Source organism: Zeus faber (assembly GCF_960531495.2).
Source record: "Zeus faber genome assembly, chromosome: 5".
Lineage (NCBI taxonomy): Eukaryota > Metazoa > Chordata > Actinopteri > Zeiformes > Zeidae > Zeus > Zeus faber.
In genome coordinates, this window is record NC_137192.1 from 2161997 (window position 1) to 2189978 (window position 27982).

Consider the following 27982-nt stretch of genomic DNA (forward strand, 5'->3'; position numbering starts at 1 on the left):
TTCACCTGGATGGTCGCTTTAAAGGAAACGTGTGTGTGTGTGTGTATGTCTGTATGTGTATGTGTGTGTGTGTGCGCACCAGTCTTACCAGTTTGATCATACCCCCCCACACACATTGTCTAAATCACAAGTTAACATGTTCAAGCAACATAAAAATCGTCTCAAATGTCACAAATGTGTGTGTGCCCAATATAAACAGTATATGTGTGTGTGTGTGTGTGTGTGTGTGTGTGTGTGTGTGCATGTGCTACTGCTCCATTGCCTCTATCACTGAAACAGGAGGCTTCTGAGAGCAGCAGGTCAGCTGACCACTGAACTTTGACTCCCCCATGGGGTTAAGAATAGCCTCAACCAGGAGGTCTCTCAAAAACACTGGGAGGAAATGTTTAACTGGGTGGGAAAGAGGGAACGCAGTGCGGGTTGTTTTGCCATCATTTGTTCCTAATTAGAGTTTTGGCATCAATTGAATACATCTTTTGATGTATTATTGATTATTAGTGGATTATCAAGGCTGGACAGGATTAAGAACGAGTACATTAGAGGGACAGCTCAGGTTGGACAGTTTGGTAAAAAAGTGAGAGAGGCAAGATTGAGATGGTTTGGACACGTGTGTAGGAGAGATGAGAGTTACATTGGGAGAAGGATGCTGAAGATGGAGCGGCCAGGCAAGAGGACAAGAGGAAGGCCAAAGAGGAGGTTTATGGATGTGGTGAGGGAGGACATGCAGGCGGTTGGTGTAAGGGAGGAAGATGTGCGGAACAGAAGGTATTGGAGGCAGATGATCAGCTGTGGCAGCAGCCGAAAGAAGAAGAAGTTCTCAGTTTTATATACAATATACCTCGACGACCACTATGACATTATAAAAATAATAGCTAATTGGTGTTGGTTGTGTCAGGTGTATGCAATGAATAAAGGGATGTGCAAGGTAAGTCCAAGAGGCATCTGAAATAGGGTGTTAGCATCAGGGAACATCTCAGAAACAGAACTAAGATCCAACCCAGGCCTTATTAAAATGGTTCCCATCATTTCTAAATGTTTATACAGGTACTCCTCACCTAAAGACCGAGTTTTGTTGCTAGGACCAGGTCTATAAGCGAATTGGTCGATAAGCAAGGACCCGTGTTATTTCACGGTAAGGGGGCTTGGTGATTGCGAACACTAGTGTAGGTAATACTGAAAGACTGCGGGAACGAGACTGAGACTGAGAACCGTAATGCGCAATGAGATGCTTGATGCTGAGACGCTGCACACAGAGCGCTCACGCCAAGGTATTGTACGCAGTGCACTTACAAACTGGTCAGAGAGCTGGTCGTAAGTCCGAGCGGTCGTTAAACAGGTAGGTCGTTAGGTGAGGAGTACCTGTAGTACAACCTCATTGAATGTTTTGTTGGTAAGAAACCAGATCTATTACTGAGCTGTGGTACAGTGCCCTTCCAAGGTGCTCACCAGCCAAAAGAGCAGAAAGCGGAAGTCGAGCCAAGATATATACCCGCAGGGTGGGACGGAAGCACAGTATCATCACTTCCTCGGCCTTTCAGGTGTGAATGCAGAGCCTTTTGATTGGATTACGTGATTTGACGATCTGTCCCATGAGTAATAGATCTGGTCCCTCCTCAGGGAACCGTGGTTGCCTACGCAACCTAGATGTTTCTATGGCCGAGTAGCTGCACACAAGCCTAAGTTCACCATGCGCAATGCCAAGCGTCGGCTGGAGTGGTGAAAAGCACATTGAACTCTGGGGCAGTTGAAACACGTTCTCTGTAGTGATGAATTATACTTCACCATCTGACAGTCTGATGGACCTGAGATTGGCAGATGCCAGGCTGCCATGCCATGCCTGCCTGAATGCATAGTGCCAACTGTAAAGTTTGGTGGTGGAGGAATAATGGTATGGGCTGTTTTTCATGGTTTGATCAATTCCAATGAAGGGAAATCTTAATGTTATAGCATACAATGACATTCTAGATAACTGTGCGCTTCCAACTTTGTGGAAACATTTTAAGGGCTTTTTCTGTTTCAGCATGATAAGGCCCTGTACACAAAGCAAGGTCCATCAAGAATTTCCATAAAGCCTGAGCTCAGTGATGCCCCATGTTCTAAAATCTCGTGGAAAGCCTTCCCAAAAGAATGGAGGCTGTTGGGGCAGCAAAGGGGTCACCAACTCCATAATTCCCATGGTTTTGAAATTAAATGTTCAACAAGCACATACGGGTGTGGTGCTCCACATACTTTTGGACATGAAGTGTATGTTGGTTGAAAAAAAATGGTTGCAAATTGTCTATTTTTACCAGTTGTTTTCACAGTTGTATTAACTCTTTTGCACGCACAAATACATCATACAAGGAACATGTGATTATAATGTGTATGCTGTTTTTGAAAAGCACATTCAATAGTTAACAGTGTTCAGTAATTAATCCAAACTCAGGATGTGTCTTATAGCTTAGGAATGAAGATGCACTATTGGTGTGTCCAACAATTGAAAAGAAGGAAGAAAAAGAACAAAACAAAACAAAAGAAAAAATAACTTGTGAGAACCAGAAAGTGGCAGAATTTTTACCTGGTATAGGAATAATGGGGATGTTCTCATTGGGCACCACTCTGGGTGAATTGCTGTCCTCCACATAGAAATGGGCAGTCTGGAAGCAGCGCCTGAGAGACAGAGTGAGAGAGAGACAGGGGAAGAAAAGCTTATACATGTGATGCATCTGGCATCACATACCAGGTACTGGACATTGTCCAGCGTACTTAAGAATGTAAGTAAAAATAGTAAAGCCGCACCACTTCCAAACTTCCTTTCAAAGCATTGCAATAACTTGAGTTGATGGCAACACTGCATAGAAACTTTCACCGGCGTCTTACCATCACAATGTATTGTGGGATACCCTTGTCAGATTTGGAATATCATCTTGGTACTTTTCCAGACGTGCCAACCTTGGGAAAATATTTTGAGTAGCATAATAGTGTACCAGGGAGTCTCGGTTGTGCTTGAGTTACTGGAGCTTAAAGACTCCATCAGTTATTCACACCGTAGCCGTCTCGTAACGAGGTTAATCACATCCAATGCGAGCTACTATGGCTAACTATATACAGTATACAAATTGATCTCATTAGGATATACCCCTTGAAATGTATTATCTCGTAAAGTTACCGAACATGTTTACCAACTAGAGATGCACCGATTGCAATTGTCTGACCTGCAGATTCCGATTTCGATAACAAACACATCCCATGATCTGAATATGCTCAAGTGATTAGACAGCTGCACATACAGACTACCACTGCAATTTTCAATTACCACAATAGTGAGCTTGCTGATTTTGACAGTTTATTATTGTTAATCATTCACTAGGGAACAATAATAGAATATGAAACTGTCACTGAGTTCCAATAAAATAGAATATGGGACTGTCACAAAGTTTCAGTATAATTCAACCTGTAACTCTCCCTGGGTTTTAGTAGGACGCAACATATAACTCACATGGAAATGTCCAGCTCAAACTTCAAATGATAGTCTCTCACTTTAAGTGGCAATATAGATTTATATTATATTTATAGGGTACTTTGCAAATAAATTGCAATCATTACAGAAAAAATGAAGTAAATGGCTGACTCTTCTCGCTCTTGTTCACTGGAAGTCCTCTTTCACTCCCCGTGCATTAAACCAACTGAATCAAATCGAACGACAGGTTTTACTGAGTGACTTGTCAAGAACCAAGTCTCAAAAAATAGTCAAACTTTTCACTCTCTTTTTTTGAGTGTCAACTACGCAACTGCGTTACATTATGTTGGTATCGGGTTTGAGTATCGGAGCATTTTTTACGAGTACAGTACATGAGCACAGTATCCGCCTTAAATTTGACCGGCACAGAATCGGTAAATATATCTGACACTGATCTGCAGGTGAAAACCGACCAATTCCGTTCATGTTCCTGGGCCATCTCACGTTTAATATGTTAACATTGCGGTCACATTTTTGTGCTTTATTATAACTCTCCCACTTTCCATTTTATCTCAGCAATGCAGCGTTACACCTCGGTGGATAGTGAAGTACCACTGGATCAGTGGATGTTAAGTGAGAGGAGAGGGGTGGGTTTACAGAACCGCAAGTTGTAGCATCTGGTCCAATCCGAGGTTTGTAGCATAAACGGTACTGTTTTGTATTGATTGATTGATTGATTGATTTCCATCATAAAATTACAATTATATATATATATATATATATAATTCAAACGTTGTTTGACGTGGTTTCAGCTTGCATTTCGTACCTGCGTATTTTGACTAAGAATTGCGTAGTTGGTACACAAAATGTGTGCCGGTTGGCAGATCTGCTTCACATACTAACTGCACATGATATGGCTCGGACATACTATTTTGGCATTATTGACAGTATGCATCTGCTCATTATGGCAAATTGAAAAAAAATCAACTCATAAATTTGTTTAAGATTCACCACAACATTTAACATTGAGGGAAATCCTATATACTGTAAATGCTTTAATTAAAATTTACTAGCTGCCCATTCACCTTGTGATGTTAGTTAGTTAGTTGGCTTATATACAGTACTATGCAACGGTTTTAGTGAGTGAGGATCCTTAAAAAAAACCAATACCATGAATAGTTTTTGTTTATCAATTAACGACATACAAATTGTGGTAAAAAGAAATAACCTTAATCAAATCAATATTTGATGTGATCACCCTTTGCCTTTAAAACAGCACAAATTCTCCAAGATACACTTGCACAGTTTTTTAAGTTACTCGGCAGGTAGGTTATGCCAAGCATCTTGGAGAACTTAACTCTCTTTCTCGTTCTTCTGGGGATTTGGGTTTTCTCAATTGTTTCTTCATGTAATCCCAGACTGACTTGATGATGTTGATATCAGAACTCTGTGGGGGCCATACGTCTAAGACAAATGCTGTTGTGAAACATTGAAAGTACCTATAACTTTTGAACAGCACTGTATGTAATTTTTTTGAATTTCCATCTAAATTCCTCACATGCACACACACATACACACAGTTCAAGGACAAAGGAAGCATCTTTAAAAAAAAAAAACCCAAAGTTAATCCTACAAAGGTCCAAGGTGGATCAGTATTTTGCCAGTGGAGTTTCCAATGCACTCCATGTCCATGCACTGCAAGTCTCCGAATATGCCCAATACTACAAAAGTTTAGATTATTAACATTCCTCTATGGATGACTTCCAAATCCAAATCCAAAAATACAGTACATACATTACAAATACAGATATTTATCACTCTAAGGTTATGTACTGTATATATAACACAGACATGCAGGGGAATTGATGGCAACTTGACCGTTGTGCGGCGGTTTTACACTGAGAATCTTTGACGTGGAGCCTACGAAATTACTCAGAGAGCGCAAACAAAAATCGCCCTGTAAAAATACATGTAACAAAAGGCATATGCTGTAAATTATATGTTACATCTGACATGTGCATATATATATATACTTTATACATAATATTTTTTTTTTCTGAGTGAGATCCTCTTTTTAATGTACTGTATATATATATATATATATATATATATATATATATATATATATATATACATATACTCTGTTGCATCCATATTATTTGGGTAGAAATTTCTTAGTTTATGAACAAAGAGAAAGATAGTTTGAAAACAGAGAGGTGATGTTAATTCAGACGTGTGTGAGGGTGGGTCCTGTGTGACACGTTCCAATATTGACAACGAAGTTACTCGTGGTCACCGTGCGGGCAAAGGTGCTTCTGGTCGAGTGTGTGTTTTTGTGTGTGTGTGTGTGCCTGTGTGTGTGTGTGTGTGTGTGTGTGTGTGTGTGTGTGTGTGTGTGCGCGGGCGGGGGATCTAAGCCCTACCTGTATTTAATGCAGAGCAAGGAGCAGAAGGCGTTCATCCTATCGAACGGAGAAGAGGGAAAGAGAGAGATGGGGCGAGAGAGAGCGGGAGGCAGTCGAGAGGCACCTGCATGTTGCCACTGAGTGAAGGTGCGACAGAGAACAACAGAGGAAAGAGGGAGGAAGGGAAAGAGGGAGGAAGGGAAAGAGGGAGGAGGAGGAGTTGGCACTAGGAGTGGGATGGGGAGGGCGGTGGGGATCTTTCCTCCTCTCTTTCTCCTTCTCTTTGGTCTGTGTTGTTTTAAATCCCGCCCCCTCTCTCTCTCTCTCCGCTCTCTCTACTTTTCCCACAGAGGAAGATTGGTTGGTGGTGGTAGTGGTGGTGGTGGGAGGGCCCAGTGGACTGCTGTCAGCCAGTGGCGACACAGCAGGGGGAAGGACCAGCAGGAACACAAGGTCATGGCCCGGGCTTTGCTCCTCCAGAACAGGATTAAATTACCCAGCACGCCTCGCCTTCCACACCTGCCACCAGGCCCAAGTGTGTGTATGTGAAGTGTGTGTGCAAATGTGAGCGGGCGGGGTGTGTGGCAGGGCCTGGATGATAAGGAAGGAATTTATTCGTCATAATACTCTGTAGTATGGAATTTGACCTCTTGAATTACAGAAGTGACAAAAAATTCTTGCAAAAATGCTCTATGGAATCTGACCTCATATCATGAATTTACAAAAGTGACAAAAAATTCCACATTGACCTGTAGAGACACTGCACAAAGTTGGAAACGGTAGTTTAAAAAAGATATAAAAATAATAATAATAATACGTAACTTTTCAGACTGCTCCTCGAGAAAACACTTCCGCGGTCATGCCATTACTTGTCACAATATAATAACAACTACAATTCAATCAATAAAGTACAATTTTGCTCACAGATAACCAACAATGATTATTGATAATTTTGGCTAGCCCTAGTGTGGGGGCAGGTTGTGTGTGTATATATGTGTGTGTGTGTGTGTGTGTGTAAGTGTGTATGTGTTGGTGTGTGTGTGTGTGTGTGTGTGTAAGTTAAACTGTAGGTTGAGTAATTCACCATGTTGGTTGAGTAAGTCCCTCCAGTGGTCAAAGGCTGCCGGTGACCGCAGGCAAGACTACTTGTTTTTATTAAGTTGGGGTGGAAGTAACTAATAACTTCCGTTTACCTCAGTTCCTATAATTGAGTATTGTTTTGTTTTTCTATTAATAGGCGTTAGAATTATTTTTTCCGAATATATGATTCTACTCATACAAAACTATTCATGATGTGATTACTTATAATTATCAAGACAATGACTTCATCATTAAAAAAAAATGCAGCATTGAAATTATTGAATACATATTTAAGGCGTTTGATTATATCTGATGCAATTTTCGGCTAACTCTTTGAAATATCCAGACACGGAGATGTAAATATGTGAACAAAGTTTCAAGATTTATCAACTCTTACCCCTGGGCCACACCAGAAGCGACACATCAGCGTCATGGCAACGCTTCAGATACGCTGCCGTCACAAAAGCGTCACGAAAGCGGCATACAGCGAGGCTCCTAAACCCCTCGAGTTTTTTTACGCCTAGGTTCTATTTTTCCGGATGTAAACGTTTACTGGAGCATAGATTCCCATAGAGGTCCATTCAAAAGATGTATTAAGTGAAAATATTTAGTTACCAAGGCTGGTATGGATCAACCACATATATAAAATCACTGATGTGCATTCCTAACGTGGACTACTGAGTTAAATTAACAAACAGATTTTCCCCCACAACAAATTAAACCTCACTGAAAATATTATCATTCCCGCAGGAAAACCAATATCACGGACAGGAATAGACTTTATATTTTACTTCATACTTGGGAAGTAGATTTATAAACTTTAATGGTCTGGTATACCGTACATGTCAGCACCACAGAAGTGGGACAGTCTACTTGCTGCTTGGAGTCAACTACATGTGGGCTCTAGTCGAATTGACTTGTCAAGCAATAGATTTTTGTAGTAGAGAAATCTGTCAATTTATTTATAAGGTATTATTAAGCTATGATTGTTTTATCAAATGAACAAGAATATATCCATTGCATGTTTCTCTTCATCCCCCCGAAGAATCGCCACCTTACCGCGGTGGAGGGGTTTGTGCGTCCCTGTGACCCTGGGAGCTGTGTTGTCGGGGGCATTAGCCCCTGGTAGGGTCTCCCAAGGCAGAGTGGTCCCAGGGGAGGGACCAGACAAAGAGCGATTCAAAGGACCCCAATGTAAAAACACCAAAGGCAATATGGTACCTCGCCCGGAATAGGGAAACCTGGGCCCCCTCCTGGAGCCAGACCTGGGAGGGGAGCTTGCCGGTGAGCGTCTGGTGGCCGGGCCTTGACCCATGGGGCTCGGCTGGGCATAGCCCGAAGAAACATCATGGAGCCTCCACCATGTGGTCCCACCACCTGCAGGGATAGGCGTTGGGGTCGGGTGCAAGGCAAGGGCCTGGGTTTGCTGATCCTCAGCATCGCAGACTAGTTCTAGGGACGTAGAATGTCACCTCTCTGGTGGGGAAGGAGCCGGAGCTGGTGCGGAAGGTGGCACGGTACTAACTAAATATAGTTGGGCTCACCTCTACGCACAGCACTGGCTCTGGAACCAAACTCCTGGAGAGGGGCTGGACTCTCTCCTATTCTGGAGTTGCCCAGGGTGAGAGGGGCCGGGCAGGTGTGGGGATACTCATGAGCCACCGGCTGAGTGCTGCTATGTTTGAGTTCTCCCCAGTGAATGAGAGGCTCGCCTCTATGCGACTACAAGTTTTAAAGGGGAAAGCTCTGACTGTTGTGTGTGCTTATGCACCGAACACCAGTTGAGAGTATTCGGCCTTCTTGGAGTCTCTGGGTGGTGTCCTGGAAGGGGCTCAGCCTAGGGACTCTATAGTTCTACTGGGAGACATCAACGCTCACGTGGGCAATGATGGAGAAACCTCGAAGGGGGTAAGTGGGAGGAACGGCCTGCCTGATCTGAATCAGAGTGGTGCTTTGTTATTGGACTTCTGTGTTAGTCATGGATTGGCCATAATGAACACCAAGTTCGAGCATAGGGTGGCTCATAAGTGTACGTGGTACCAGACCACCCTAGATCAAAGATCAATGATCGACTTTGTGGTAGTGTCATCAGATCTGTGGCCGTATGTCTTGGACACTCGGGTCAAGAGAGGAGCAGAGCTGTCAACTGATTATCACCTGGTGGTGAGTTGGATCAGATAGCGGGGGAGGTTGCCAGACAGACCTGGTAAACCCAAATGTGTAGTGAGGGTGAACTGGGCCCCTGTCCGCGAGGTCAACAATTTCCACCTCTGGAAGAATTTTTCGCACATCACAGGGGAGGTTGGGGACATGGAAGCCGAGTTGGTCTTGTTCAAAACCTCCATTGCAGAGGGGGCTGCTAGGAGCTGTGGTCAGAAGGCAGTCGGTGCCTGTCGTGGCGGTAACCCAAGAACCCGTTAGTGGACACCAGCGGTGAAGGAAGCCGTCAAGCTGAAGAAGGAGGCCTTTCTGGTTTGGCTGGCCCCCTGAGTACTCCCGAGGCAGCAGACAGGTACCGGCAGGCTAGTAGGGCTGTGGCTTCGGGGGTCACTGAAGCAAAAAGTGGGGGTGTGTGAGGAGTTCGGGGAGGCTAGGGAGAAGGACTTTCGGTTGGCCTCAAGGAAGTTCTGGCAAACTGTTCGGTGACTCAGAAAGGAAAGCAAGGCTTGGCTCAGGCTGTGTTCAGCCGGGGAGAAGAACTGCTGACCCGGACTGGGGATATTGTCGGTCGCTAGAAAGAGCACTTTGAGGAACTCCTGAACCTGACCAATATGTCCTCAGGGGAAGAGACAGAGTCTGAAGACTCAGGGGGAGTCTCGTCCATATGCCTGGCATAGGTCTCTGAGACAGTTAAAAAGCTCCTCGGGGGCAAGGCGCTGGGGGTGGATCAGATTTGCCCTGAGATGCTGAAGGCTCTGGACATTGTTGGGCTGTCTTGGTTGACCCGCCTCTTCTGTGTCGCGTAGATGTCGGGTACAGTACTTGTGGAGTGGCTGACCAGGGTGGTGGTTCCCATTCTTAAAAAGGGGGACCAGAGGGTGTGCTCCAATTATAGGGGTATCACACTGCTCAGCCTCCCTGGGAAATTTCACTCCAGGGTGCTGGAAAGGAGGCTCCAGCCGATTGTCAAACCTCAGATTCAGGAGGAGTAATGCGGATTCCGTCCTGGACGTGGAACAGTGGACCAGCTCTTTCCCCTTGCAGGGTTGCTGGGGGGGTCGGGGGAGTTTGCCCATCCAGTCTACATATGTTTTGTGGACCTGGAGAAGGCTTCCCCCTTCCCGTCCCTTGGGGGATCCTGTGGGGGGTACTGAGGGAGTATGGGGTACTTGGGCCGTTGGTACGAGCCATCCGGGCCTTGTACAACCAAAGTGAGAGCTGTGTTCGTATTCTCAGCACAAAGTCAATCAGGTTCTCAGTGGGTGTTGGACTCCGCCAAGGTTGCCCCTTGTCCTCGATTCTGTTTGTGATATTCATTGACAGGATCTCAAGGCACAGCCGAGGTGAGGAGAGTGTCCGGTTTGGGAACCTCAGAATTGCATCTCTGCTTTTTGCAGATGATGTGGTTTTCTTGGCTTCATCAGACCCTGACCTCCAGCATGCACTGGCACGGTTTTCAGCTGAGTGTGACGCGGTTGAGAGTTGACAGTCAGCACCTCCAAGTCTGAGGCCATGAGAGGCGGATCGGTGCAGCGTCAGCAGTGATGCGAGCGTTGTACCGGACCGTTGTGGTGAAGAGGGAGCTGAGCTGGAAGGCAAAGCTCTCAATTTACCAGTCCATCTACGTCCCAACCCTCACCTATGGTGATGAGCTTTAGTGACTGAAAGAACGAGATTGTGAATACAAGCAGCTGAAATGAGTTTCCTCCATAGGGTGGTTGGGCTCAGCCTTAGAGATAGGGTGAGGAGCTCGGATATCCAGAGGGAGCTCGGAGTAGAGCTACTCCTTTGCATCGAAAGGACCCTGTTGGGGTGGTTTGGACATCTGATCAGGATGCCTCCTGGGCGCCTTACTTTGGGGATTTCCGGGCACGTTCAACTGGTAGGCGACCACGGGGTAGACCTAGAACACGCTGGAAGGATTACATATCCCAGCTGGCCTGGGAACGCCTCGGGGTTCCCCAGGAGGAACTGGAAAATGTTGCCGGGGAGAAGGGGGCCTGGAGCTCCTTGCTCATCCTGCTGCCACCGTGACCCAGCCCCGGATAAGCGGAGGAAAATGGATGGATGGATGGATGGTTTATCTTCATTTAAGAATTGAACCACAAATAACTAATAACAAAAAATGATCAAAAAACACTTTATAACAGAAACAGCTCAATAAATACACATTTATAGATTATGGAAATCTCATGCATCCTCCTCTGGTTAATGGGACGAACCCGCCACCACTGCCATCCCTGGCTTTTCCCTCTGACCCACAGAGAAGAACCAGCACCACCTTCCACAATAGCCACAATGTATTTATGGATTATTAATTATTCCAGCAATAAAATGCTTTGTATTTAAGCCAGAAGCTGCTGTGTGAAATATTAACAATAAACACTAAACTCACAAACAGAGTTTGTTAATAAACAAACAGACTCCAAATGAAAATAAAATTAAAGGTTGAAAATGAAAGCAAAGATTCACTTACCCATTGAAAGTTGAAAAATTTCACAATTTGAAGTTTAAAGACTAGAGAATGCTGCTTACATGAGCGCGTCGTAGACAGAATGAAGTCAGACCCGGAAGAAATTGGGGAATTGTCAAATGACGCAACACTTTTGTGGTGACACGTGTTGGTGACCTGTCGCTAATGATGTCACTTGACATTTCACTGCTTATATGTATGAATGTATGTTTATGTATGTGACGAATAAACCTCTTGAATCTCTTCCGTGTGGCCCAGAGTTAAGACCCCATTTACACCTGCCATTAGCAGGTCTTTGGTGATCTGATCACAAATGAACAGCTTGAAAGCCAGTAGTAATTCCACCCAATGTGACCTCAATCCGGTTTGAGATCCAATCGCTCATAACGCATTCGGAGGTGCGCATATGGCCACGTACTTTTAGTAGTGTAAACACAAATATGTCCTGGGCCACATTGAAAGACTGTCTACTCAACTTAAGTCCTCTGCGTAAGCAAATGTATGTACTCAACAGCGTCTTATTCAAGGCTGGTCGGGAAATTGATAAAGTCTATTATTTCCAAGTAAAGTATTTACACAAAAGCATGCAGTTTTTCCTAAATTATAGTAAAATAGCAACTGAAAGTCACGGGGAGACATGCATGACGCAGCATGGACAGGTTTTCTAATCCGTTCATCCCATTACAAAGGGCACGGTGGCACAGTACTTACACTGCTGCCTCATAGAAAGCCTGTAATTGGCTTATCTCCCAATTACATTACAGGCCTTTCTGTGTGGGTTTTGCATTTGCCCACATGGGTCTCCTCCAACATAAAAACATGACCCCAATTAAAAGCATGCAAAACACTTTACTGTCCTATTCCTGACCAGGACATGATTTCACACCTGGAATTGGTCCCTGATCACTGACTGCTCCTGGGTGGCCCTGGAGGAAGGACGGCTGGAATGGGAGAAACGCAGAGGCAAATTTTCTCCAGCTACCACTCCCTGCGTATTTTTGTGGTCATCACCACTCCATGCATGCGTGTGTTGAATGCAGTTGCTTCTGTGAGACGAATAATAAATGATTCTTCTTATTATTCTTCTTCTTCTCAGTGACAGACAGTAAGATGACAGTAAGCACAATGGCCAACACAAGTGAAAGGCTTTGTCTAGACTGGCCAAGCTTTCAACTGAGAAATGTCTCACCTGGGATATAAACATGACTTTAATTAACAAATGATGGAGAAATGTGTTGGATGAATGTACGGGGAGGGCAAAGTTTATTTAGAAGTAGTGGGCTGGGACATCCATCCTTTTTTCCCAAAGTGTGCAACGTCTAATTTTTGGGGAACCAACTGCTTTTAGTTTACCTTCACACTGGTGTTTGCTGACTGTGTTGGAATTGAGCTGGCTAGGTGCTGTAATTTAGTAAAAAAGGGTACACTATCTTTGCTGAGATCATGTAATCCAATCGAAACACTCTGCATTCACACATGAAAGGCAGAGGAAGTGATGCTGAGCATGTGTCCTCTTTTCTTACTTTGCATAAGAAGAATTCACATGAGATCTTGTATTTCCACAACCACCATCGGTCTGCACCGCGTGCCTGGATAGGCAGAACGCCGAGGTGGCACTCCTTGAGGATGCCTTGGAGTGTTCACCAGTCCCTGTCTACTGTCAGGAGAGCGGTGGCACGCTGGCGCGGGGAGGACACAGACTAAGGAGCATTGTCGGAGGACGAGCCCGCTAGCATTATCACAGGAGCTGGTCCTGTTCACGCTGCCACTCCTCCTGGTGCTATCCTGACACCTCCGTTGGTCTCCTTCCCAAGTTATATCCCGGAGGAACCGCAGCAGGGGATATGCTTTGAGGCTGAGACGGAGTCGTTGGACTCGGACAAGCCGGGCGAGTCTGAGAGCCTCCCCAGCTTCCGGGTGAGCTCCAGGCACCAGCTCCCCACCACAGCAGTCCTGGACATGGCTGTGTCCATGCTGGACAGGGAGTTCTATGTTGGAGCCCCCCACCAGGACACACCGACCATCCCACTCTTTCACAAGGTACACACAGAGCTGACGAAGGTTTGGGAGAATCACTTTTCGGCTCACACACTGGTCAGGTGATTTGAGGCCTCCCCGCCGAGGAGGAGAATAAGAGCCGGGTGGCTCATCAGTCCTGGATCCCCTGCACGGCTTCCTCCCAGTAAGGTGGTAGACACACGGCAGAGACAAAGCTGCAGAGAGGGGAAGGGGGCAGCAGGACAGCTGCGGAGAATTTTTATCAGAGCATGTCACCCATGAGGCATCAATTGGCCATGAGCGGGCACGCGCCTGACCCATCGAGTGCCGCGCCTGTGGGGTGCCCGATGGGTGAGCGCGTACACATCAGAACCGTGGATCCACTGGTTGAACCGGATTGCGCACTACATCGGCGCATTCACAGAACACTCAAGTTTGAAGCTCGGAATTGACGCATGTGCACGACAAGTCCATGGATCCGGAGGATGGTCACCGAGGGCTACATCATCCAGTTGTCCATCCCTCGACCGCTTTCAGGGGCAAGGTTGAATCTGTGGACCCGAAAGGTACAGATTCTAGCAGAGAAATAGATTCTCTGCTAGAGCGATACAGAGCATGCCAGCGGAGGGAGGTGCTAGGACACTACGGCAGATACTTCATGAGCCCAAAAAGAGATGGGAACTTTCGCTTGAACCATCTGATGAAAATTTTATTTTAAATGCTGGCACACATCAAGTCATGAGGTTTATTCAACCAAATAACTGTTTTGTGAAGTTAGGTCTGAAAGACGCATAATTTCAAATCTCTATCCAACCCCGTACAGTAAGTACCTACGCTTTGCCTTTCAGGGGAGAGCCTTTGAGTTCCTCATATTCCCATTTAGTCTCTCTCTAGCCACATGGGTCTTCACAAAATGTGTGTAAACGGTGATAGCACCACTACACCAGTAGAAGGTGAGAATGCACAACTACCTGGACGACTGGGTCATCTGCAGCCAGATCAACCCTTTCTTACCTGGAGGTCTGGACTTCACTGTCAACATGTAGAAAAGCGTATTGATTCCCAGCCAATACACCCCTTTTCAGGCCATGGAATTGGACTCGGTTTCTATGATGGTCCGCCTTGCCCCAACCAGGGCTCAGGACATCAAGTCATGTGCATCACAGTTCAGATCCGGACAGTTACTATCGTGTCATAAACTACTGGGCATGATGGCGTCAGCAGCCGTGGCGCTACCACTCAGCATGCTGCGAGCCAGGATGTTTTATTGGTGGTGTACGACCAAGCCTCATCACCCAGTGAAAGACAAGCACCGCAGGGTGACGGTGTCACCGAGGTGCAAGAGGGCCTTGTCAATGTGGAGAAGTGCACAGTTCCAGGATCAACACTGGGGAGCATTTATATCACCATAACCACCACGGAGTGAGGAGCCGTCTACAATGGCGCAACAGCCAACGGGGGGTGGACGATAACACAGGCGAAGAACCAGATAAATGTGCTAGAGCTGCACATGGTGCTATTAGCTATTAACTCTTCAGTACCTCCTGCCAGCCCTCAGAGCCGACATGTTCTGATAACATGTCGACGATTGCATACATCAATCGCCAGTGCAGGTTCCTGTCCCTCCCCCTGTGTCATATGGCAAACTGTTTACTGCTCTATAAGTAGCTGAACTTCCTCTCCTTCCGGATGGTCCACATCCCTGGCTACCTCAACCATGGTGCGAACATGATGTCCAGAGGGAACTCCTGGGCTGCAGACTGGTGGCTTCACCCCCAGGTGGTGGGAGACATCTGGAGGCAGATCTGCCAGGCGGAGGTGGACCTGTTTACATCACTAAAGACAATGCAGTGCCCGTTATGGTACTTGCTGTTGGGGGGATTCTAAAATTAAGTTGAAAAAACCTTTCTAGAAGGAAAATTTTTCCAGATTCGTGTTCCTTTGTGGGGATTTTTTTTTATCTCTCAACGTATTTTCAAAGCTGAGTTTGATATATAAATAGCAGATAAATGTTAAACTGTGCAGTGCATTGCACTGCTGCCTCACAGCAAGAAGGTCCTGGGTTCGATTCCCGCCTGGGGCGCTGTTGGCACCGTGCTCCGGCGGGTTATCTCCCAAATAGGAGCCTTTCTGTGTGGAGTTTGCATGTTCTCCCCGTGCTCACATGGGGTTTCCTCCACCTCACGTCAGTAAGGACCCCCACCAAAAACATGCACCCATCATCGTCTGACCAGCGATGGACACTTATCACCTGGTCCCCGGGCACGTCCACGTATGCTGCCCACTGCTCCTGGCTGTGGCCCCGGAGGAAGGACAAGCCAGGATGGGTCAAATGCAGAGGAGCCATTTCACCGGCCACCATCAAGCATGTGCGTGTGTGTGTGTGTGCAAGCATGTGTTGTAGTGTGGTGTGTTGCGTGACAAATAAAGACTCTTTCTTTCTTTCACATCCAATTGTTACATTTATTAATAGAATACACCGCGCTCTCGGTGCCCAGGGCACTTGCGCTGGGGGGGCAGGCTGTGGATGGGGGGGCCGTCTGCCGCCCTCTGTTCTGTGGTCCACATGCTGGTGGCTGGGGACTGACCAGGGGCCTGATGCGCTTCGCCTATCTCTCCCAGTGCCAAAACTCATACTCAGTACATACACCACACAATAGGCCTAGGGTTTGTGGGATGGGTGAGGTGCAAGCTATGGATGTTGCGGGCGGCCTGCAATCTTGCCCGTTACGCTCCTGTCCCGACGTGCTTCTCGTCCGTCCCGCAAATTTTAATTCCACTCATATTAACTTAGAACACATACAATCGCAAACCAATCCTACTCCGAAAAACACTCCACCAGACCAGGGCCTGCAGGGCAGGAGGGGTGCGAGTGATTCGGGTTAGACTTGCTTAGAGGACTCGCACCCCCACACCCCAGAATTCTAACTGCAATCGCCAACAGCACACATTGAGCACTGGGGTTTTCCGGAATGGCACGACGCTGGCAGGTTGGTGTGGGGGCATGGTTGGCCCAGCCGGGTGGGCCCCTGCCAGCTGAGCTCGAGTCCTGGCAGCTTGAGCCTGGTGGTTTCTGGTGTGCTGCGACCTGGCAGGGCTGCGGAAGGCGGGCTGTGGCCTCCTTCCAGGGCCCCTGGGGGGCCGCTTGCTGTTGTGGGTGTGGGTTGGGGTGTGGGTGGCGGCTATTGGCCTTTGCTCCTGCTGCGCGGCTTCTCTGTGGCGGGTGCCTCAGGTGCTGGGGGTGGTGGAAGGCCCATATATCTGGCAGCCTGCTGGCATCGGTGGGGGGAGGGGCTAAAATTCGGGTGCCCTGGGCTGAGCATACTCGGCTACATGGATGGGCCCTCTGGGTTAGCGGCCTGGTGGGACGTATGGTTGGCTGTCGTGGGGTGGGCCTCGCTCTTGCACAAGGCGCATGCCCATGGGGTGGGCATGGGGGTCCTGCTGGCTCGCCTGCGGGGCGGGCGGTTAGGGCGGGGTGTCGGTCTGTCGGCGTGGTGCCTGACTCTGGGTCTGCAGTCCATGCCTGGTGCCAGCAGCCCGGGCTCTACGCCTGAGGCTGCATCATTTTCCTGCACATTGGGGTGGGTTGTATCTGTGCGCCTCAGGGTGCGGTGTCTCCTCGCGCTCCCTGGGACTGGGTTGTGTGCTCTGGCTTTCCTGCGGCCCTGGGGCTCAGGGGTGGCTACGGGGCCCTTTCAGCTGCTTGGAAGCGCCATGACATATACACTATACGACTTTATACACCAGAACCAATTGGGATAAGTCCTGTACACTCACCGGTGGACACTTCACACACACACACACACACACACACACATACAGGCGGTTTCATCACAGACGCTGTTTTAAATGCACCTCAGCAACCTCCTGGTTGCATCCCTCTCCTTTTCCCTCACACACTCCCTCATTTACTGCCATAACTATGACATGAAGAGGCCATATGCCCAATTGCTGTTACAGTTTTCCTGGGCCTAATTAACTCTGTTTTTTCGATACATGTTTTCTGATGGTTGTGTTTTTCCATATACATGTTGTTGTTTGGTTTGTTGGTTTGTTGTTTGTTTATTTGTCTCTGTGAAGACAAACTACTAGTTAGTTGTTTATAGACCAAAACATGGTAAAATAGTTCACTAAAAAGGGGGATTGATTGTGGTTATGCAAAAAAAAAAAGACACAAGATGAATGCACTATATAAGAAAGAACAGATCAGGCTCTACAGAGTATGCCGAGGAAACTCCTATTGGAACTATACTAAACTACTTTTTGGACCTTTTTGACTCTATGGCGGCATCAGCCATCTTCCATGGAGTGGTCTGCTGGGGCTGCTGCATCTCCACTGCTGACAGGAAGAGACTTAACAGCCTTAAGAAGGCCAGCTCTGTCCTGGAATGCCCCCTCAGTGGAGGTTGTGGGAAAAAGAAGAATGATGGCTAAGCTATCATCCCTGATGGAGAACATGTCCCACCCCATGCAGGATACTCTGACAGCACTGGGCAGCTCCTTCAGTGGCAGGCTGATTTACCTGCGGGTGTGTGAAGGAGAGATACCGCAGGTCCTTCCTTCCTGCATCTGTCAGACTTCACAATCAACATTGCTCCCAGCAGAACACACACAACAAAATTGATATTTCACTCATGTGCAATATCACTGTATAATGTATAGTTAACTGCATTGTCTGCTTATTCATTATATCTTGCTGTCTGTTTAGTTATTTATTATATTTTTAATCTATAATTACTAATTAACAAATCCTCCTTGCTATTGTGCTATCCCCTTTGCTGCTCTAAGAATGCAAATTTCCCCATTGTGGAATTTATAAAGGATTATCTTATCTTATTAAATAGCCTATATTTTATATTAAAAAAAAAAAAAAAAAGAAAGTGCAGTCCCTGATGTGCAATGTGTCAAGATATGTGCAATACACTTAGTACCATCTGGTTCTTATTTATGGTGATTTTTTTATTTTTATGCTTCTATATATTTTATATTGTTTAGAGTCTGTACTTGATATGCTTTTTATTTTCTGCTGTCCCCTTTTTGCTGCTAGAACGACATAAATTTCCCTGTTGTGGGACTAATAAATGTTTATCTTATCTTATCTATCTTTTCTATCAAGGCTAGATTCAATTCATTCAATTGAGAAGGTTTGACGCCATATTTTAAGCCACAGACAGTGTTGTACTGTGTTTATTTCCATATCCGTTTAATCTTGTTGTAATTGTTTTATCATCTCTGTTGATAGCAAAGTTACCTCTTAGGTATAATTCTGTCATAACTTGACATTCCTTGTTTGGACTAGACTACATTTCAAGAGACAGTTTTTGATATTATTAATATTATTACTATTACTATTATTCTTATTATTCTTATTCTTAATATTATTATTTGTTGTATTATTATATTATTAATAATAATATTATTATTAATAATAATAGTAACCATAATAACAATAATAATAACAACAACAACAATTATTATTATTATTATTATTATTATTATTATTATACAAAAACATATTGTTATTAGTAGTATAAGAAAATATATAATTTATACATGGCTTCATGTTTTTGCATGAATAAATTAATGATTGAATGAATAAATACACTAAAGGTTTGAGCTATCAATTGTGATTAAACCAGCAATAACCGACACAAATTCTGTATACTATATCAAATTAACAGCAAATTTGTAAAGTCGACTAATCTGTGGTAACCATTAGTTGTTATTATTTTGTTAATAAATGAAGACCCTCAGTCCCGGCCATCACTGTCCTTGCCTAAATTGCTTTATGCACATTTCAATCAATCGCAAATCTGAGAAGTCAGAATTTTACAGAAAGCATCAGTCAACACTATGAGATGTAAGTATGTCTCTTTCCTAGAAAAAATGGCTGATTGGAGTTGAACATACAACTCAAATCAAACTTAGCTCATGCCTTTTTTTCCCCATGAATTGGGGGAATGAGGGTGGGGTTAGTATAAACAGTGAGTTTTGTTATTACAGGAACGCTTCTGGCAGTGGTGGGTTTGTTTTTGGTTTACCACCCTGGACCCACCTCCAGTAGACGAGCACGGTGAGCAGTAGGACTAGGCAGAGGATAGTCAGGACCGACACCACAGCCAGGGGAACCAGCCACTCCATCCGGCCCAGGCCCGACCCGGCTCCGGGCCTCACCTGGTTGGTGACTGCGCTCGGACGGTCTGCAAGACAGCAGTCGACAAAAGCTGTAAAAGCTGGAATGTAATGACTTTTCTTTTATGTCTACAAACCTCCAAAACGGCATTACAAAACATTCTCCAGCATTTTGTATTCGCAATGACTCTCATCTCCAGGACTGTAAGAGACCGGTCTAGCTGTAATTAATATTCACAAGATGACCTTTAAAAAACTAAGGTCAGCTGAACAGTTGGATGGGGCTTCCTGATTTGATCTGATTGGCTGTATGTAAAATCATCAAACATAATAATGAATTAGGGGAAGCTCTTTAAAAAAAAGATCAATAGAAATACCTATTTCTACCTTTTATACATCAGCTATATATATGTTAAAACTCAGGTAAAAGACAAAATGCAGTGATTATATTATAATATACTATTATTATTTTTATTATTATTTGTATTATTAATATTATTATTATTATTGTTATTATTATTATTAATAATAATAATAAAATCATTATTATTATTACAAGGAAATATTCAAATTCAATTCAATTTCAATTCAGGGCATCCAGGCCCCAATTGAAACCATCAACATAAAATAAAACAGTGAGTCCATTCATTGATTCTGAGTGTACTGAATAGTCCACTGGCAGGAAATAGGAAATAAGCAAGGTCGGTACAGGCACTAACACAGTCTGATGGCTTGTATGGGAGTTAAAATAAGTAAAAAGAACGAGATATATAAGACAGAGAAAGATGTGAACATGGTCAAAGATGAGGGAGAGGAGGAAGAGAGGGAAAAGAGGGGGGGCTTGAGAGGAATAAACAAAAGACTGTCGAAAAAGAGTACATTGGCGGGAACGAGTGAGAAGGTTAAGTGCCTACACATATCTCAAAAGTGGCAATAAATGGTTGGGAAGAATGTCACGCTAGCGAGAAAGAAGAGAGGAGGAGGAAGAGAATGGAAGCGGACAAGACGTTATGAAATCCTTTCATCATTGTCTTAATCAATAACTCATCTCTCTCCAATATGAGTCTATTTGTGTTATAGATGCTCAGCTGTTTGCAAAAAAAGCCTAAACAAGAGCAGGTAAAAATCTCGCTTTTGGCCATTTTTTCTTTAGATCTTAAAAAAAACGGATGTATTCGGGGTCAACTTGTCATTAAATATATTCCGAAAAGAGCAATTTCCACTAGTGCCGAAGAGTCAGGAAGAACATTTTAATTTAAGATAAATTCACTTATGCAACCTGTGCCAGCAAGGTGCTGAGGCAATTCTGTGAATTCAAGTCATTAAACACAAATTGAAAGGTGTGGAAAACATTTTGTTTCCAGAAGGAAGGTATACAAATAAAATTGGGAATTGAGATGGATAACTGCTTTTAAACAGACAAAAGGCCAACAGCGGATGATGCACTGACAAATGTTTTTTTCTGTCAAAGAGAGCATTCAGTTTGATTATGATGAATCCATTTTTGTGGTTAAAGACTTCAAATCCAGCCTCAAAAGCATAGAAGGAAATAATCCAATGTATTGCTCTAGCTCAGCTCATTGTTGGCTCAGCAGATTATTGGCAAGCTAGTTTCAGAGTCGACATTTACGTGAATGACATACTGTGAGCCACCTCAAGCCAGTATTACTTCCTGCTTTTCCCACTCAATTTTTTTTCGAAGTACTGTAACGCCATGTCACCCAGTGGTAAACAAAGCCTTTTCTCACCAACAAGAGGCAATTAGCTGGCAGCAAGAATGGAGTGAAAGTGAAAGTAGCAACTACTCAAGCTAAAGTTTTGAGGGCGAGGATTATACTAAGTATGTCTCTCTTTTTTTACAAGTTGAAAAAATAAATCCATATTAAAATTACAAGTGCATTTCAAACCTTGAAAGGCACTTCAACAGTGAAACTCAGATTTTCCACTTTGTGCCAACCCTGTCTCCGTCACGTGTCCATTGCCATGGCATTGCTGATGCTGGTGCCCATGGCAACACACACACACACACACACACACACACACACACACACACACACACACACACACACACACACACACACACTCAGAGGCTACAAAACGTATAAATGGAGCAGAGGTTTTATTTCTCCTCGCAGCTACGTCAAGCCTTAGAGCTCATCTCCTATCACATGTTTGAAACTAGGCCAGCACTCAGATCAGGACAGAGAAAGCGAGAGAGAGAGAGAGAGAGAGAGAGAGAGAGAGAGAGAGAAGGGGAGCGACAGAGAAAAAGTGCAAGGGAGGAAAATACTCTTACACACATGCACACAGACGCACACAATTTTCATTGTCATTCGTCCTTGTTGCTGTGATTAAATGTGGTGACGTTGGAACTACGTTGGCCACATTGTGTGTAAAACACTCCATGCCAATGAAGTTTATTGAATTTAATGGAGAAATGGAGTTTGGTTACTTTGTATGTATCTGTTTCCACTTATACTCTGCTCACACCAATGGTTTTGCAACACGTGGATCAAAACTTCACACCAAGAAACGCTTAATTATGCTGAAGTTAACTGAAAGAGAGAGAGAGCGAAGGAGATGTAGTGAGAGAGAGAGACAGAGAGAGAGAGAGAGAGAAACAAAGAGAGACAGAGGGGAGGGGGGCGAAGGGGTAAATTGGAGGATAAAGATGGAGTGAGGAGAAGAGAAGGTTTGGAAGATGGATGAACACTGGGAAATGGGTAATATTACAGGCCGGTTAAACCGTAGGAGCCACTTGAAGCGGGCTGTCTCAGCAAGAGGTCTTTCGGCTGGCAGCTGAATGGCAACCAACTTCCAATCAGTTTCCAGCCAGCTCCCAGTCAATTACCAGGCAGCTCCCAACCGGCTGTATGTGTGCTGGTCCCCACCAAGAGCGATGGACTCATTCCAAGGGACCATGGTCTTAGGTCTGGAACCATCACGGTCACTTCCATCACAAAAGGTTTCTCTTGGAGAAGGTGCTAAATATGTTGCTCAAAACAGAGTTCTAAGAACAACGATCATTCCTACAGTAGTTCCTGTGGACACAACAAAAGGAACGGTTACTCCAAAAAACTCCCTAGAACTATGAAAAAGTTTGGTGGGAAAACGCACGATATAGGGTGTTTTGCGATTCAACAAGTATTCAATTTGTTGCGATATTTCACCATTATTTCATGTAAAATAAAATTTGATATAAAATAGTTCCCCGGTCCGCCTGAAAGGCTTTTGGAAATAAACTTGAAATGTCTGAGCCGCACAGTGCCGCACGTTCAGGATCAGATAGAATGGGATTGATGGATGAATAGATCCGCAGCGAAGTGCTCTTTGCCCAGGTGGAGGAGAGGGGTTCGGGCAGGGAGGTTCACTTAGCCCATACCTGTCAAAATGGTTTGTGGATTTGAAAATAAAGGGGAGTAACTGACAAGGTGTCCCTGTTTGACACGGTTACGTACGTTGTTTTCATAAGTTTCATTCAATACACCTACATACACACAAATACATCTACAATAAAAAAAAAAAAGATTCATTCATTCTTTAAAATCAATCATTCTTTTAAATCGGAGATGTGTATGTTGATTCTATTAAATAAACAGAAAATATGATCTGTTCCAAAGCATGTAAACTTTTCATTAAACAAACGGAAGATTATCCTAAGTTACTTTACGTTTTGAACCATTGCTTCCCTTGGTGGACAGATAAAGCATTGCAGCTGCTTTTCCACAAATGAAGCCTGGGGGCGTTCCCAGGCGCCGGCGCAAAATTTGGTCTATGAGGGGGATATAATTACAGGCAAGATCCGAGCAGAGACCCGGGAGTGACCCTGAATAGGTCAGCCATGCCCCAGACAGATGAAAATTGAGTTTACGTTTCACAAATATCAGAGAGAAAGAATTATAATGAGAGGAGACACCAAGGTCTCGTCCACAGGTATATGCCAATTTATAAAAACGTAGTATTTTCTCTGCGTTTTGACCTCCCATCCACACCAAAACTGTGTTTCGGGTCACTGAAAACGAAGCTTTGGAAAACACCTTCCAGGGTGAAGATTTTTCAAAACTCAGTTTTCTGTGTAATCGCGTAGACCGCTGAAACGGAGGTTTTGCAAAAAGGTGATGTCATGCCTACGATTTACACAAGTCCAATTGTTGTTTCACACATTGCCAGAAATGTACAAACAACGGCGAACTACCGGTGTGTTTATGTATGGCTAGTACTGTTAAGTTCAATATAGGGTATTTTCCTGCAAATATCATAAATAATATCAAATAATTTGCATCAGTTCATCTGATTGGAGGGGAGGAGTCCAGAATAGTGGATAATTCAAATATAAACCAATTAATCAATTAATCAATTAATCAATTGATTAATTAATTTATATGTATGTACTGTGTATATATATTTATATTTATTTTTTTATTTTTTTATATACACTTTTTTTTAGACGTTTCACAAAAAAATAAAAAAATAAACAGTATTATAGTCAGTTATTTTTGTGTAGAACAGGTATTTTTCGCGCATAAATAATAAGAAACGCATTGAAATAAATCCTCACCTCAGTCAGACCAGTGTGTATGTGCCTTGACTTTGTGAACCTGAGGTGACAGTGGGTGTGGCGCAATGCCACGCCAGTACGCTGCGGCAACGCATCCAGTGGACTTCTACCATTAAGCCCGGTTCATGTGTGGATATTGAACCATAGGGGGCGACGGTGTACCGTTGGATCCCTAGTAGAAATACATGGCGCCCAAATGTCAATGCACCTCTCCATCTGGTGTTCCAAGTACACCAATGCCATGCTGTGTTGTTGTTGTATTAGAGAAGAAGCACATCAATGTGCATGCTCCTAATGTTCCTCTGTGGTGTTTGACATAACGTTTTATGACCCCCCCACTGGACTGGCATGCTTATGTGATCGTTTTCAATCATTTTTGCATTCACTTGAGGATAGAGATATTTTCAAAAACACCATTGGTGTGGAGAGGAATGTTTTTTTAAACGGAGGGAGAAAAAAATGTTTTTAAAAATACCCTTATGTGACCCACTGCAGCAAAACTCGCATTGTCGTGCATTTCTAAAATCGCGACGAGCCACAAAATATGTGGAAAAAATCTTTCTAGAAGGAAATGAGATTTTTCCAGATTTGTGTTCCTTTGTGGTTTTTTTAATCTCTCAATGTATTTTCAAAGCCACGTTGAATTAAATAGTAGATAAATGTTAAACCGTGAAGTTAAATATTCCCGTTAAATGACATGGGGAAACACAGTTCACCTATCGAGACGCTGAATGGCACTGAACAGCGACGATCGACCGTTTCCTTTAAAGCGACTGTCCAGGTGAAGATCATTCCTCCGTATTCCATGTGATGTGAAGTCACAATGTGAAACCGTTCTGATAGAGTTCAACCTTTAAATTTTACGTGTTTTATACACACACCTGGATTCATTGTTGTGTAGGCTGCATAACACATGACGAAGAAAAGCTGACGTCACTTCCGTAAACAAGACTCGGAACTTCGGAACATTGAGGGTGATTATCTCAGAAACAAAGTTTGCCGCAACCTCGTCATTAACAAGCCATAGCTTTAAAAAATATTTGCTTGATTCGCTCAAGTGACACCTTGTTTGAAGCTCTGATTCTCCACTTTCAAATGATGTGAAAAAAAAGTGATACTGCACCAAAGTACCTAAAATCTGCAGTAGGTCACATATATGTGTGGACGAGGCCTGAGAACCCTATTGCTGCAGCTACTGCAAAACAAATTCAAAGATCTGCTTAATGGCCACCTTCAGCCAAGTTCACTTATTGCTTTTTCACGGAAATTTTCTCTGGACTTTGGCTGTGGTTGGCAATTAGAAATCCTGCAGATCCTCACCAACACTACGCTACTAGCTTGTGACCGTTTGTGATTTGTATGGAAATTGTACTTAATGACAGAGAGATGTTGTGTCTTGTGATCTGAGGGACTGCCTGTTTTAGCCTTAAAAGCTCAGATGAACTTTGTCTATATGTGACAAAAACAAACAGCAATAGAATCGCCACTAGGGGATCAACAAATAACAACTCAGGGTGGAACAGTACAAAACCACTTTCCGTCAGTAATCTTTTTCAGTAAAAGGGATGCATTTTTGGAATGCCCTACCAGCTGAAATAAAAACACAAACTGATCTAAAAACGTCAAATGAAAAGGTGAAACACTGGCTGAAATAAACCAAACCTGTGATCGCTGATACACATATGTATCACAATGATTGTAATGTGATGTAATTATTGTACGATCATGTAAAGAATGTCACTACTTATTATGTGCTTATTTTAACTTACGTATTTCTGGTGATGATGTGTAATGACCATTTTTTTAAGTGGAAAAGCCTAACCAGGGACAGAGGTCGCAAATTAGCCTCGGCTAGAAATCCTATATGCAACACATCTGTTTTTACGTTTTTGTAACCTTTTACAATGTTTTTTGCATTGTCCCTGACAAATAAATTAATAAATAAATAAATAGTCATTAGAGCTTTAAAATTGGACAGGACAATTTGACGAGCGTGTTCATTTTTTGTGCCTTGCTAGTGCGATGTCTCACTGAAGGGGTTGGCGATGTTCAGGTGAAGAGGAAAAGCGTTGAGCCTCTTCTCATCTCATATGCTGACAATTTCTCAATTTATAAGCCACAATACATTAGCTTTTGCTGTGAGCATCTGCGAGTAAAGAGCGCATGTGTTTGTGTTTCAAACTCAAGCATGTTGAATCCACATCTTTGTCAGTCAAATACCATCTGAAATTCCTCCCAGTTGTTAGAAGGGGGAAGAACATACAATACCATTCTTGTTTAACACTGGACAGCCTCCCTAACAGCACACGAGGGCTCACGTCCAACTCCTGCTCTCCTGACAAAGCTCTTGGATCGCAGGCCAACTGGACCAACCGCGAGGCCTTCAAACAAAATCCCCAGGCTCAGCAGCTGCTCACATGTGTTCTTCTCTCAGCTCAGAATCCTGCAGCATCCTGAATAGTCAGGCATTCCCTTAGGCTACAAAGCCCTCGAGGGTGCATTACACCTCATTCTGACTACTGACTTCACAGCAGTTAACACTGTTAACTCACTGAATGGTGAACAAACCAAGCATTAAAGTACATACAGTAAATTACGTACACATGTATAATCTACCTTATGGGCACTTGAAAAAATAACTCCCTTCTCTGTAATCTCTTAGAAGAATTGTAAATCCCTACAATTTGTGTTGAGAGAGTTGAGAGAAATTCAGATTTGTTTTCCCTAATTACCTACTTGACCAAAACAAAACCTGTGTACTCGTGTTCTCTTTTAACTTTACTGTGGTCTCTGTTGGTATGGGACTGTATTTTGTAAAAACTCTTTACTTGTAAATAATAAATCCTGCATTTCTGTAACTTTCAGCCCCTCCACCCCCACCCTGCTTCTCACGTGCGTGTGCAGGCACTGCCAGCCCATGGCCTCGGCTGTGTTATTTATTTTGTTTTTATTGTCAAGGCTAGAGTTTGAAGAAACTTAAACAAGTACATTTGTCCTGTATTTTTACATTTTCTGCCTTTAAAAATAGGTTTTAAATTCTCCATAAGCCCAAAATTGTAAATTAATTTTGCTTTAATATCTGACACGTCTGATATGGATCTTGTCGTTAAGATTTATGGCTAATCTCCTATATGATTTTTTAAATTTATAATTAATGTATGTACTGTAGGTCTGCGTTTTGACACTGTTAAACATTCCATATAATCATTGTGGTGAACAGAATATAAGTATAGAATATAACTCTGTCGAGCTAACAAAGCTGCCAGGAATTTAAATTTAGGAAAATCACATGGAGGATACACTGCACAGGATTTAAAATCCCAGGTCCAAATAACCCAGGTCCATGCAACTCTTGTTGGAACATTTTGAGGGATTTCTGTAGATTCCAGAGATATAAAATTAAGACAAACAGCTTTGTCCTGTGGATGAGATATAGCAAGCTAAATGTATTTACCTTTAGCTTGCTATGTATGTTTCACTGATATCTCATCTCCCTCCAGGATTGTTGGCCTACAGGCGTGGTTGCCCAGAGATTTGCTCAGAGAATCGCAGCTCTTACCACAGTCCTCCTTTGCTACCATAAGACACAGAATTTCACACACACTTGCTTTAATGTTGATTCAAATGGTAACTTTTGGCACAGGCTGAGAACAAAAGTCACAGAAGACACCTCCTGGTGCCCTGGAAGGTATTTTATATCCATAACACTGGTTTATTGTGACTTGTCAATGCTG

General features: G+C 43.9%; 1 protein-coding gene across 1 annotated transcript in view; it reads right to left on the reverse strand.

The window, feature by feature from the left end:
* LOC307231045 (receptor-type tyrosine-protein phosphatase gamma-like) overlaps window positions 1-27982 on the reverse strand; it is a 377917-nt gene that overhangs the window by 35971 nt on the left and 313964 nt on the right. Inside the window, exons 13-15 of the mRNA XM_080001587.1 lie at window positions 19614-19758; window positions 5863-5901; window positions 2558-2649 (exon numbers count right to left, since the gene is read on the reverse strand). Coding sequence (XP_079857713.1) covers window positions 2558-2649; window positions 5863-5901; window positions 19614-19758 — 276 coding nt within the window. The remainder of the gene's footprint in view (window positions 1-2557; window positions 2650-5862; window positions 5902-19613; window positions 19759-27982) is intronic.